Raw genomic sequence first — 14,873 nt, 5'->3', positions numbered from 1 at the left:
ATTACATAACTGTTACTTGAATATGTTTTGATTAACAGCTAAAATAACACAAAATGTCTCAATTTCCAAACATGTAGATCTAACTCTAGTTTGTGTATGTCATCAACTTTGCACTCGTGCTTGGATGTTCACTGTCATGTTGTTCTCATATGACCATTTTTGACTTAACTATCATGCTAGATGACAAAGGACAAGGACAGAACTGACACGCAAAAAGGATCATGATATTTAGAAGTTGTTTTTATAATAAGTGATTTTATTGTTAATAATGTACAACTTAACAGTCCTTTACAAAACACAGATGTACCCCCATCCATTATAGTATGCATATGTGTCTGAGGAATGTGATCTTTATAGAAGCCTGTTTTTAGCGTTTGTTTTCTTTACACAATATTTACAGATTTCACCTGAGCTAACAGCACTTGAACAATGCAGCACAGACATTTTCCAAGAAATTACCAACATTTAGTTTACATCCTGTTTCCCAAACCTTCCTTTGTTCAGATATATGGACAACATATACACCTTATAAACAAGTGCTATGAAGGGATTACCCAAATGCAACAGGTCAACAGCAATATCTCCTGGGCCACAATAAAAACAGCATACATAAATTTACTTTAAAATCTCACCATTCCATATTGAAAGGTTTCATAAAGATGTCAGTGACAAAATCTGAGGATACAACCAGGGCATATTTAAAAACATTGTATCCGACATTACAAAAGGATCTTTGTGCAAAAACAAATGGGGTACTGCAACTGCACTCAGGAGTCACTCAGTTTGAACATAATAGTGAATCATCAGAATAATTAAGACTCATCTGAAACTTAATATTTAAATCAGATTGATAAAAAGAGCCAAGTGTCATTGCAGTGGCTGTTGCTTTAGGGAAAGTGGGAACTGGCACATGCAGTAAACATTCACTGCCAGCATCCATTTATCCGTCAGTATGAATTCTGTTAATGATATCCACATTAATGGTTAGTTCTTTATCATATTCATCATCATCTTTATCATAACATAACGTGAGTCTAAATAACTGTTGGCTGGTCAAGCACCTTGAGAGAGTTCAGAGTGGAGTATTTCTAAAAGTACTTGCTCAACAGTCTTGCAATGCATAAAAGGAGAAACCCTGGAAGAAAAGTCTTTCGTCATATGTTGTAGTGATACAGCATGTTAATTTTGGAGCGACTCGGTCATCATCCTCCTGTATCTTAAATATTGCTGGGGGAGATCATATTTTTTCTAATAATAACATGGAGGCAACTACAGTATTTCCCAGAAAAAGAATGGCCAACATACTACATGCACAAACACAGATAGAAAAAATACTCATCCAGAGCTGACCAACAGAAAACATTGTTTGAGTAATTAGTGAAACAGATTAAAGTAGCAACTATAAAAGAGAAATATTGCAGATTTAACTCATAAAAACTGTTACACACTCAAAATACCTACACCGACCTGCACATAACGACATAAAGACACATATATTTCATAAGGCACATTAGCATGAGAATTTAACTCATTTAAAAAAGTAATAATAATTGAAGGTGGTACTGTGTTGTTGTAAAAATGGAAATTGTAGCTGACTTCGATGCTCAGTCAGTGGCTTTGGAGGAAGTGAGGGGTTCAGTCTCTGAGGGGTCTCCCTGAGGAAACACCACAAAACACACCTTCTGACCCATATATGTCACTTTTTCTGCAACATAAGAAGACATCAATAGGAGTCAGAGTTTGGATAAACACTAATAAATAATATGGGTTTAAAATTGATACGTAATGCACAGTGGCACAGATCAACTCACCAATCAGCCTATAGATCCATTTGGGTTTCTCCTTCCACTGAACACCCACAAAATACACAGGTACCCCTGTCAACATGATGACCATTCCTAGGCCACAAACTACTGGTTCAGAGTACAGACTGAAGCACAGCAGCACAGCCCAGAAAATCAAGTAGCTGATGGGAATCAGCAGGTTTACCTGCACAGAACAAACAGAGCATTATTAATACTTGTCCAGTATTATTTTCAATTTGACAAATGATAATAGTGTCTACAATCAATGTTTCAAAACATATACTGTGGGCTGCTACCCAGGTACAAAACTTAAATATATGTTATGTTTTGCTTAGAACTGGTTCGGAGATTCTTGGTTATTCATGCTGCTGCAACAGGTCCTACGTTCCCACGTTCGTCACGTTCATTATTGCGTCAATTCCTGATTCTGCGGCTCCGCTGTGTTTGCTTGCAGACTGTTTAAACTTCTTTAAAATCACAAAAACCTTGTCTGTATTAGCGGTAAACTCTTGTTTTCATTCTACTCACCCACTTTGTCTTCTATAACAATATATATATATAACTATAATATTTCTACTTAATCAACTTTGGTCTTTTTAGCGGTTAGCTATGGCTACTCTGTCTCCCTTTGCTTCTCCTTCTCTCTCCTGCTCATCTTGGAAAATGTTTAGTTACGCCCCTGCCTCATTTAGTGGGAATGGTACTTGTAATAACTGAATTTTATTTGTAGCTTTGGAAGTGAGGCTTTCTGAATTAGAAGCACGGCTTCTCGTCATGGAAAAAACAGCTAGCCAGCGCCCTGTAGCCAGTGCAGACCAAGCAAACGCAGTTCACATTAGCATTGCTCCTGTTGTCCCTGAGCAGGTCTCGAGCAGCCACTGAGAAACCTGAAAACTCTGGTAATTGCTGACTCTATTTTGCTGCATTCCAGGGGCTAGAGCGGGCAACACTGAATCTTATCTGGAACTGCTGCCTGAGGCTAAACATGGTACAACTGTTATTCACGTTGGCAGTAATGACCAACGGTTACGCCAGTTGGAGGTTTTCTCTGGACCCCTGCCCAGTCTGACCAGTGATGACATGTTTAGTTGCATGTTGTCATTCCACCACTGGTTATCTAGAGCAGGGATTTTATTTGCTCGGCAGGAGGAAGGAACGCCACGTAGACCCGGGTTTTTCGCTCTGATGTTGATATATCTGCCTATTACATTCTCATTTTGTCACTCGACGGCCTGACAGACCGCATCATTGCAGAAGCTTTAGCTCAAAAGCAAGTTTTGGTCTACTACCATAAAAGATCGATCTGTGAAGGACAGAGATTTTTGTTAATTTTTGTCAATCAAACAAATCAAATTCTTGTCCTACGTCATGTTCAGGAAATTGCACTGATCGGGGAATGCATGCACGACTGTGTTTATGTACTGTCTGTATGGTTGTATATCCCACACCTTTTTAACAATCATGAAAGCACTCTGCATCCGAGGAGAAGAGGAGATTTGCTGTCAGATATCAGGCTCTGTGCAGGACACAGTGATTTATTCCAAAATTCAGCAGCCTTTTGAAAGAGCGGGTATTTGAACACCCCATTCTTCAGGTTAACAACAAACTGAAAGTGTTAAAGAAAATACACCATGGCACCAATAGTTTATCTGCAATGTACGTGATGATGTATGAGAGGGGAAGAAACAGGCATGCAGCTCTCACAGTGGGAGGTCTGCTTCTCTAGAACTGTTTCACACTCTCCAAACTCCATAGATGTTCTGTCTGCTCCCAGATGTTTTTAAATTGAAAAACAACAATAGAGATGTTACTCATGGGAACCTTATACAAATCAATGCAAATTCATTAGTACAACAGAAAAATGAGAAAATGAAATGTGGTCTTTTAAATGTCATATCTCTCTCATCAAAATCTCTGTTTTGACTGTTTTGATAACTGATCATCAATTTGATCTATTTAGTTTGGCTGAAACATGGCTGCGGGATGATGAACATGTCAGCTTAAATAAGTCCATGCCACTCCGTCATAGCAACTATCATATTATTTGAAGCACAGGAGGAGGAGGAGTGGCAGCAATCTTGCACTCTAATTTATCTCTTAACCGAAGCAAAGTTTTAATTCATTTGGAAGCCTTATTCTTTGTCTTGCTCATCCAGACTGGAAAACATGTCAGTGATGTGGATGACAGCAACCACAATTTAACTCCACTGTAAGATTAGAACAGCATAATATTCATCAACAATTGAAGAAAACAAGAACAACCATTGCATTGGACTGGTTTGAATCCTATCTGTCAGACAGATTCCAATTTGTGCATGTAAACAATGATTCTTCTATATATGACAAAGTAAGGTATGCAGTTCCTCAGGGTTCTGTGCTAGGACCAATGTTACTCACATTATACATGCTTCCCTTAGGCAATATTATTAGAAAGCATGGCATAAACTTCCATTGCTATGCAGATGATACCCAGCTATATTTATCCATGAAACGAGATGAAACTAATCAGCTGGTTTAACTCCAAGCATGCGTTAAAGACATAAAGGCTTGGATGACCTGTCATTTTCTACTTTTAAACTCAGACAAAACAGAAGTCCTAAACATGGCAGAGATCCATTATCTAATCACCTGGTTTCTTTGGATGGCATTATCTTGGCCTCCAGTACTACTGCGAAAAACGTGGTGTTATATTTGACTAGGATATGTCCTTTAATTCTCACATAAAGCAGGTGACCAGGACTGCTGGCTAAAGACTTTACTTTTTGACAAAGCTTATAGTTAGGGCAAGACTTAACCACCCCTTAGTTATGCTGCTATAGGCCTAGGCTGCTGGAGGAAGATGTACTGAGGACATGTCCTCTACTATCTCTTCTCTGGCACCAAGCTCCTGTCCTCTAATCTTTTATAATTTTTCTGTTACTAATTACGCTATGTCTCCCTCTTTCCTCTTCTCTCCCCTCGCCCTCTATCTTCTTGTGAGAGTGATGGGTGTGCTGTATATCTGACCTGCGGAGTTTCAAGCTACATCTGCCATTGTGGTCTCATCAACCGACCCAGTCTTCATGGCCTGGAGTGGTGTGTATCAGATACGTGGAACTCCGACTACATCTGTTTTAGTGGTCTCATTAACCTGCCCAGTCTTCATGCCCTGCAGTTATCCACTCCTATTTGGATGAACAACCTTTATCTCGAGCCTGCCCATGATTCCTCTTATACTGTCAAACTGTAAGATCATCAGCTATTTCTTGTGTTATTAGATTCTGTGTGTTTCCTTCAGAAAAAATAATATAAGAAAAAATTATTTATCTTGTTTCTCTATCTTCTCTGTTGCTACCTGGCTGGCCTTCAGCAGATGGGTCCTTATGAGCTTACGGGCTGCTCAAGTTTCTTCCTGTGAGTTTTTCCTTGCCACCTTTGCCTTCAGGTTTGCTCTGGAGGTTGCAGGTTGTTTTTTGTCTCAAGTGTCTTGAGACAGTTTGTATTGTTATTGATGCTACATAAATGGAATTGAATTGAATTGAATTGAAATACGCCAAAAGAAATGTGCTACCTATTAGAATGCTAGCTAACAAATGAAGTCTTAACAGACTAAGAAGAAGAGGCAGAACTGTGTTTTGACTCCATTGTTTCAAAGTGAAGTAAAATGTGCTGCAGGTTTGAGACAGGCCCCACTGTCTGTTAAAGCAACATTTTGAATAAATGTAACAAATATAAGTATATCTCAAATTTTGTGGGGTACTCTCTTTCAGCATTTGCCAGTTTTTCTTACTTTTACATTTAATTTCTCTCTTGTGTTGTTTCATGTTTTACTTTCAGTGGTTGGATTCTCCACTAAACATGTTGACTCCTCACTGAAAGGTAAACACAGGTGTATTAATGACGGCTGAATTCCTTTTAGTGACTCATACCCCTTGCACGTCTACAATACTGGGTTGACACAGGATTTTCAGACCCGGGTCTACCTGCCTTTGGTGTGATTTCACATTTCCAGCAGTCCTGGATCTGACCTCCTGCTGTGAGATCTGCATGTCTGTTCTTTCCACACACTCATACATCGACGTCACGTCGTCACGTCGACAATGTTATCATGTCGACATCGTCATTATTACACATTTGCAAGTGCAATGAATCTCCTCTTCTCAGTGAATGTAGAGCAGCTTGTGGATCTCACGGTCTTGCTAGTGCACTGCCATGATCATTATGAATAATATATATAAACACAACTACGCAGTCACATCAAGATTCCCTGGTGCAATTTCCAAACATGACGTAGGGCTAACTCACCCTTCCTCAAAGGTTAAATTTGTGCGCAAGCACAACCCTAACTTTATTAAGTTCGGCTTTATGAATGGAGGTAGCCAAGAGCCCAGTGTGTTGAGTGTGGGCTAACTCTATCCAGCGAAGCACTGAATCCAGCATCTAGAAAACAAACATTGCAGTCAAGTGAGTCGTAGTCTAATTTTTCTCGTGCATCTAAGTTGTTCAAGGAGGTTTTTCCATTAATTAATACCTCCATATTAAATCAGATAAACTTAGCTTTATTAACAGGATATGTACCCCAGTCTTTTAAAACTGCTGTAATTAAACCATTACTTAAAAAACCCATTCTTGACCTGATGTTTTAGCCAACTATAGGTCAATTTCCAACCTTCCTTTTATCTCTAAAGTTTAAGAAAGGGTTGTTGCCAATCAGTTGGTTGATCATTTAAACAGGAATGGTTTGTTTGAAGAGTTTCAGTCAGGTTTTAGAGCTCATCATAGTACAGAAACGGCTCTGGTAAAGTTACCAATGATCTCCTCATGGCTTCAGATGATGGACTTGTCTCTATACTTGTCCTGATAGATCTCAGTGTTGCATTTCACACTACTGATCACAGTATTCTACTACAGAGACTTGAAAGTGTGATCAAAATTACATGAACTGCATTAGACTGGTTTGAATCACTGCACTACATAAACTTCCATTGCTATGAAGAGGATACCCAGCTGTATTTATCCATGAAACCAGATGAAACTAATCAGCTGGTTCAACTCCAAGCATGCCTTAAAGACATAAGGGCTTGGATGAATTTTCTACTTTTAAACTCAGACAAAACAGAAGTCATTGTATTTGGCTCTAAACATGTCACAGATTCGTTATCTAATCACCTGGTTTCGTTGGATGGCATTGCCTTGGCCTCCATGACTACTGTGAAAAACCTTGGTTATATTGACCAGGATATGTCCTTTAATTCTCACATAAAGCAGGTGACCAGGACTGCTTTCTTTCACCTTCCTCATCTCATCAAAATTAGGAACATCCTTTCTCAGAGTGATGCGGAAAAACTAGTTCATGCATTTGTGTCTTCCAGGCTGGATTATTGTAACTCATTACTATCTGGCTGTCCAAATAGCTCTTTAAAAAGCCTCCAATTGATTCAAAACGCTGCAGCAAGAGCACTGACAGGAATTAGCAAGAGAGATCATATTACTCCAGTTTTAGTTTCTCTTCACTGGCTTCCTGTAAAACCTAGAATTGAATTTAAAATTCGTTTCCTTACATACAAGGCCTTGAAAGGCCTAGCTCCATCATATATGAACAACCTCATAGAACCATATTGTCCCAACAGATCAGTACGATCTCAAAGTGCAGGTCTACTCGTGGTTCCTAGAGTTTCTAAAAGTAGAATGGGAGGTAGAGCCTTCAGGCTCCTCTCCTGTGGAACCAGCTCCCAGTTTGGGTTCGGGAGGCAGACACAGTCTCTACGTTTAAGGTCAGGCTTAAGACTTTCCTTTTTGACAAAGCTTATGGTTAGGGCTGGACTTAACCATCCCTTAGTTATGCTGCTATAGGCGTAGGCTGCAAGGGAATGATGCACTGAGAACACGTTCTCTCCTCTTTCTTCTCTTGCTCCTGTCCTCTATTATCTTATAATTTTATTTTCTATCTCTTATAATTTATTTTCTATCACTAACCACTGTGTCTCCCTCTCTCCCTTTTTATATTGTTTCTCCTGTTCTTTTTTTCTCTCTATCTTCTCTGTTTCTACCCGGCTGGCCTTCAGCAGATGGGTCCCTCCATATGAGCTGGGTTCTGCTCAAGGTTTCTTCCTGTTAAGAGAATTTTTACTTGCCACCGTCGCCCTCAGGCTTGCTCTGGAGGTTGCAGACTGGTTTTTGTGAAGCGTCTTGAGACAATTTGTATTGTTATTGGCGCTATATAAATAAAATTGAATTGAATTGAATCTACTTCTGTATTTCTACAGGGTCACTGTGAAGGAACCGTTCACTCTCTACACTATCTATGAGGAATTCAACTGTCAGGATCTTTTAGGTTGGGTGACTTTGTCAGTATTTTTCTCACAAATTATGCATCATTTTAAAGAATCTATTCATTGTTAGATAACATTATTTGGTGTCTTCCATAAAGCTATGTAATAGCATTTGTTAGAACAGCTGCTGTACCTTGATAGGTCTAGCCAGGTTGGGTCTCTTCTTGCGGAGGTAGAGCAGGCCAGCAATTGTCACCCCATAGGACAGATAGTTGATAAAGGACACGTAGTTGATCAGGTTATGTGTCTCTCCAATACACAAGATAACTACTGTGGCAAAGCACTGTAGGACATCAGATTCGAAAATTAATTACGCATAGATTCTGCATTGATGTGAAGCAACACAAGTTAGACAGAACTGGCAGAGCAGTACTTACACAGACCAGCAGAGCAGGGATAGGTGTGCAGTTTTTTAGGTGGATCATAGCCAGCAGATAAGGCAGATGACCCTCTCGGGCCCCAGAGAAACATAATCTACAAACAGACATACACATATGTGTTCAAGTTTATCTGTTCATACTCACTTGGAACATTAGTTTCTATTGTATGTCATTATATATAACATGAAGTATTGTGTGTACCTGGAAGAGGTGAACAAGTATCCATTAATTCCTCCAAATGTTGACAGTGCTACAGATATCGGCATTACCCAGGAAAACATCCCCAAAAGCTTTTCCCCAAATGTCTGAAACAACATGACAAATGATGGATCCAATTATTGACTTGACTGAGGGACTGACTTTTTGATTTAGTTCTCAACAGTCATGCATAAATGGATTATTCTAACTGAAAGATGCATTATACTTTTTAACACTGTGCTTACAGAAACACAAATGTGTAAATGAGATAGAAAACAGTATAGATGTGTTAAAATCCATAGGCGGAGATTTTATTTTAAAAATCCAATAATAGGGACTTCTGGTTTTCTGGTTAGTTTTTAATTTACCCCTCCTTCACTTAACAAGTAGACAATTATCTGAACTTATACCATGGTCCAGGTGAATTCTCGATTCTGACTGGCTGCGGGGTGTACATTAAAAGGGGATAATGGACACCCGTAAAAATGGACACATTCTGGTCAAATTGCCTGATGACAGTTCTAAATCATTGGGCTGGCTCAAATGCTTTGGTAACCGTGGCAACAGAAACACAGACACAGACCAGTCCACCAAGGAAGGAGGACAATGACAATTTTCCTCCTTCCTGATGCCAATGTGATGCCAATTTTAGGAGTCTGAGAGCTGGCATTAATCGCCACTTAAATGTCTTAAACATCATTAGCGACACGGTGTTCAAGACAAGTAATGCTGTTTTCAAAGTTCATCTTTCTTGCAATAAAAATGATTTAGGAAACTATGTATGTATGGACTCTGGAAATTTCACATGATCCTCTGGACACACACGCGGTTATAAGTGCACTGGCCTTCTGAAATGATACTTTGTATCACGTAATGTAACGTAATGTTAAATAGTCCGCTCAGCAGCTTCTTCAGAATCAGAATCAGAATTACTTTATTGATCCCAGGGGGAAATTACTTTTCGTTATACTTTTCTATTCGTGAAAAACGTATGATTTAAACGGTACAAAACACCATTAACGTATTAATAATTGACCTAATATTTATTTATTTCATACGTGACCATGGTATAAGCAGGATAATGCCTGACGAGGTGTCCATTATCTGAAATTAATGGAGGACGCCTGAATGGTCCGACGCGAAGTGTACTTAACCCTAGAAAGATATTTCTCTCCTTTCATATTCTAGCCACCTTTAAGGCCATTGCTGTTTGATGTCTTTAGAGTCATTGTCAGTGTTGGGCACGTTACTTTTAAAAAGTAATTAATTATAGTTACTAGTTACTTCTCCCAAAAAGTAACTAGTTACCAGGAAAGGTAACTATTGCGTTACTCTTTTTCTCCTTTTCTCTTCTTTTTCTCTCAGCGAGAAGGTCTGGGTTTGAGTCCAGCTCGGGCCTTTCTGGGTGGAATTTGCATGTTCTCCCTGTGTTCGTGTGGGTTCTCTCCGGGTACTCCTGCTTCATTAGGCTAATTGGTGACTGGTGAATGGTTGTATGTCTTAGTGTTAGCCCTGCGATAGGCTGGCTACTTGTCCAGGGTGTACCCCGCCTCTCGCCCGATGCCAGCTGGGATAGGCTCCAGCAACCCCCGCGAACCTAGTGCAGGATTAAGCGGAATGGAAGATGAGATATCTAATATTTGGATTTTTTTTCTTTGCAGGTTTCAGCCAGTTGAGCCAGTTGCAGAGTAGAATTGCACAGACATGTACTTACACAGAACTTTTAATATTTATTGGACCTCAGACCCCAACTGGTAGATATCAAAAATCCCGGGTCGACCCAACTCGACTCGCCTTTGGTGCTTTCACATCGGCAAAAGTCCCGGGTCGGACCTCCCAATGTTAGAGTTTTTTCCTCCCTCATACGTCATTGCGTACACTGCAGATAAAGTTGCAGTTTGTTGATGAGCTGAAGAATGGACCCGTCAAACCCCTGCTCTTTCAAAAGGCTGCTGACATTAGAATAAATCACTGTGTCCTGCACAGAGCCCAATATCTGCCTCCAAATCCCCCCTTTTCTCGGATGCAAAGCGCTGCCATGTTTGTTAAAAAAGTGTGGGAGATAGCTATACAAACTCTATATAAACACAGTCACCATTCACCTATGCGCTTCCATTAACGATCATGCAACAACACATTTAATATGTTTAATTGAAAAAAATGAACAAAAATCTCTGCCCTTCAGAGATCATTATTTATGGGAGTAGAACAAAACTTGATTTTGATCTGAAGCTTCTACAATGCTATAGTCTGTCAGGCCATTGCTTCAGAATGTAACAGGCAGATATATCAGCGTCAGAGAGTAAAACCCGGTCCAACCAGTGACGGCTCGCAACTTTTCCTCCACATTCAGCATTTCTGCCGCTTCCATCTGCTAGCTGGATGTGGGTGTTGAGTTGTGTGCGTGTGTGGTTTGTGTGTAAACTGAACACTGCCTCTGATTGGCTTATCATGAAAGTTTATTCCACCTTAGCTAATCATCAAAAAACAAAAGAAAAGAAAAGAAAAGAAAAGAAAACAAAACAGCTTTGTAGCTCCTGTGGCTGAGAACCAAGTTGGATGAACAGACAACTTTAGTTTGTAACATGCACCATTTAATTTTCAGTAATGGAAACGGCGTTATAACGATGGAAATAGTAATTAGTTAGATTACTGAAAAAAGTAATTATTTTAACGCCGTTTATTTTAACGCCGTTATTCCCATCACTGAAAAAAAGAGAAAAAAGAAGGCTTCTTCTTCTTTCTTTGCATGCCTCAATCCTTAATCCTTTTGTTCTTCTTCTTATTATTATTTATTTTCTTTTATTTTTAATTATCTATCTTTATTATGGGTCTACTCATGTTGAAGTTGCCTTTTCAGGTGGGAAACCCACTCATGTGATGTTTAAGTTGTTACCATGCCCATATACTCTTATATAAGGAAGTGGAAGTCTTCATTGGAAGGGTTAATTTGTTTTGCTGTCACCCACAAACAATTGTCTACTAGTAGTTTACATTTCAATGGATGTTACAAAGTCTGCACATTATCAGTGGTCTGATATGTAACCACCTAACCCTAACATATGATCCACAGAGGCAGTATGAATAGTGATGTAAATATGGTTAGTTGGAATGTCAAGGGCCTGAACCATCCAGCGAAGAGGAAGTGGTAAACAAAGCGATCCATTTTGGCCTCAAGCCAAAGCGAGTAGAGCTGTTATCTTCTCTTCTGCTTATATTGCAGCATACGTCTGGGATTGCACGTGGGGACTAAATAGGCTCTCAGCCAATTGTGGGAACCCTGGCAGAGTCTGTGTAATATGTGGCCTTGTGATTGGCTCAGTAGCGATGGGGACGGGTCCTACTGTGTACAGGAGGCTTAGATTGACAGGTCTCGGCTAGTGTGGCCCTGTGTAAAACAGTGCACTGTTGAGACAACTCCTGTATTGCTGAATGAGTGAAGTGCTGACTAAATGCACATGTTAAGATAATGATTAAAGATAATGATTTAAATACATACTTGAATACTCAAATACATACTTATTACGGGAGAAGATTTGTTTGAGATTTTGTTTAGATCCTGGGATGGACAGATCCTCAGCTGGGGTTGGGAATATGCTGTCCAAATCTGCATCCTACGTAGGATCATTTCTCTCAGAGTTTGGTTTCTCAGATATATGGCATTCTTTATATCTACACATCTGAGAGTATTCCTTCTTTTCCCATGGGCACCATACTTATAGTATTTTCCAGCATTCAGTCGTGTGAATATCAATGTATATTAATATCTGACCATTTGACTTGTACATTTGACATAAAACTATCTGTATCTAGATTTGGGCCTGTCTGTCTGCATTAACAGCAGGCTAGGCACCAGGCCTAAGCAGCAGGTACCACCAGGCCCCAGTAGCAACTACCCCAAGGCCCCAGTAGAAGATACCACCAGGCCCCAGTAGCAACTACCCCAAGGCCCCAGTAGAAGATACCACCAAGCCCCAGCAGGAGATACCACCGTTCCCCAGTGGCACCATCCACCAGGCAGCAGCAGCAACCACCAGGCTCCAGCAGCACCTTCCACCAGGACCAGTAGAAGATACCACCAGGTCCAGCAGCAGCAGTTACCAGGCCTCAGTAGCAGCTACCCCAAGGCCCCAGTAGAAGCTACCACCAGGCTCCAGTAACACCTACTACCAGGCCCCAGAATCTGATAATACAAGAAATAGCTGATGATCTTACGTGACAGTTTGGGAGTATAACAGGAATCATGGGCAGGTTGGAGAATTGTTCATCCAGGTAGGACTGCGTAACCACAGGCCATGAAGACTGGGCAGGTTAATGAGACTACAACAACAGGTGTAGCTTGGAGCTCCACAGGTCTGATACACAGCACTCCAGGCCATGAAGACTTGGCCGGTTGATGAGGCCACGACGGCAAATATAGCTTGGATCTCCACAGGTCAGATATACAGCACTCCAGGTCAGAAACCCTCACAAGAAGATGGAGGGGGAGGGGAGGGGAAAAGGGAAGACACAGTGGTTAGTAATTAAAAAGAAATTATAAGAGATTAGTGGACAGGAGCTTGGTGCCAGAGAAGAGAAAGTATGTCCTCAGTGCATCGTCCCTCAGCAGCCTAGGCCTACAGCAGCATAACTAAGGGATGATTAAGTCCAGCCCTACCTATAAGCTGTCACACCGTGGTGAGGGTGTCTTGTCTTGGGGTTGTTTTGTCCTGTCATTTCCTGTTTTATTTTGAAAAGTAACTCTCCTCTCGTTTCAGGTCACTTGCCCTTCCTCATGTGTCACCAGTCTGATTGTCTTCCCTGATTCCTGATTGTGTCCACCTGTCCCCTATTTCTCTCCATGTGTTTAAGTAGTCTGTGTTCCCCTTGTCTCGTGCCAGAGTGTTATCGTCTTCAACCTGTTCTTGTGCCTTGTTTCATGTCTTCAACCAAAGAAGTTTCAAGTAAGCCTGTGAATCCTCTCGAAGAGAGAGTTTCTGTTTGTTAAGTCTTTTCTTAGTTAGATCCTTAGTCCTGAGGTTTTCCTCCATTCGGAGTGTTTTGTGTTATTTTTTGATTCGTTTCTTTGATTTGAGTTTTCCTCCTTCTGGAGAGTTTTTTTTGTTTTCAGTGGTCAGATTAGCGTCTAGGTTTTTTTGTGGCCATTTGTTTGTCCCTCTGTGAGGGATCTCTGAGGAATCCAAATAAAGCCTTTTGTCATCTCTGCATTCTGAGTCCTGAGTCCTGCTTTGAGTCTCGGCCTGACATAAGCTTTGTCAAAAAGTAAAGTCTTTAGCCTGACCTTAAAAGCAGAGACGGTATCTGCCTCCAGAACCCATACTCAGCCTGATAACTGAAGACTCTACTTCCCATTCTACTTTTGAAATTCTAGGAACTACAAGCAGACCTGCACTGAGATCGTAGTGATCTGTTGGGACAGTATGGTATATTGATCTCTTTCATATATGATGGAGGTGGCCTTTCAGGGCCTTATATGTAAGGAGGAGGATTTTAAAACCAATTCTAGATTTTAAAGGGAGCCAATGAAGAGAGGCTAAAATTGGAGTAACATGATTTCTCTTGCTAATTCCTGTCAGTGCTCTTGCTGCAGCTTTTTGAATCAATTGGAGGCTTTTTAAAGGGCTATTTGGACAGCCAGACAGTAGTGAGTTACAATTATCCAGCCGGAAGACACAAATGCATGAACTAGGTTTTCAGCATCGCTCTGAGAAAGGATGTTCCTAATTTTGACAATATTACGCAGGTGAATGAAAGCAGTCCTGGTCACCTGCTTTATGAGAATTAAAGGACATATACTGGTCAAATACCGACATTTTTCAAAGTAGTACTGGAAGCCAAGGTAATGCCAACCAAAGAAACCAAGTGATTAGATGAATCTCTGACATGTTTATGGCCAAATATAATAACTTCTGCTTTGTCTGGGTTTAAATGTAGAACATCACAGGTCATCCAAGTGTGTATGTCTTGAAGACATGCTTGGAGTTTAATCAGCTGATTAGTTTGATCTGGTTTCATGGACAAATATAGTTGGGTATCATCTACATAGCAATGGAAATTTATGCAGTGCTTTCTAATAATATTGCCTAAGGGAAGCATGTATAATGTGAATAATAAAGGTCCTAACACAGAACCCTGAGGAACTCCATACCTTACTTTGTCATATATAGAAGAATCATTGT

The 14,873-nt window shown here is 40.3% G+C and overlaps 1 protein-coding gene across 1 annotated transcript in view; it reads right to left on the bottom strand.

Moving 5' to 3' along the window:
• Window positions 1–235: 235 nt before the first annotated feature.
• Window positions 236–14,873, bottom strand: part of LOC125005276 (asc-type amino acid transporter 1-like) — a 75,803-nt gene continuing 61,165 nt past the window's right edge. Inside the window, exons 7-11 of the mRNA XM_047580512.1 lie at window positions 8,698–8,801; window positions 8,494–8,590; window positions 8,250–8,399; window positions 1,812–1,989; window positions 236–1,705 (exon numbers count right to left, since the gene is read on the bottom strand). Of these exons, the coding sequence (XP_047436468.1) occupies window positions 1,605–1,705; window positions 1,812–1,989; window positions 8,250–8,399; window positions 8,494–8,590; window positions 8,698–8,801 (630 nt within the window). The 3' untranslated portion in view covers window positions 236–1,604. The remainder of the gene's footprint in view (window positions 1,706–1,811; window positions 1,990–8,249; window positions 8,400–8,493; window positions 8,591–8,697; window positions 8,802–14,873) is intronic.

Source organism: Mugil cephalus, chromosome 3 (genome assembly GCF_022458985.1).
Source record: "Mugil cephalus isolate CIBA_MC_2020 chromosome 3, CIBA_Mcephalus_1.1, whole genome shotgun sequence".
In the NCBI taxonomy this organism is placed as follows: domain Eukaryota; kingdom Metazoa; phylum Chordata; class Actinopteri; order Mugiliformes; family Mugilidae; genus Mugil; species Mugil cephalus.
This window is presented reverse-complemented; position numbering and strand designations above follow the sequence as displayed.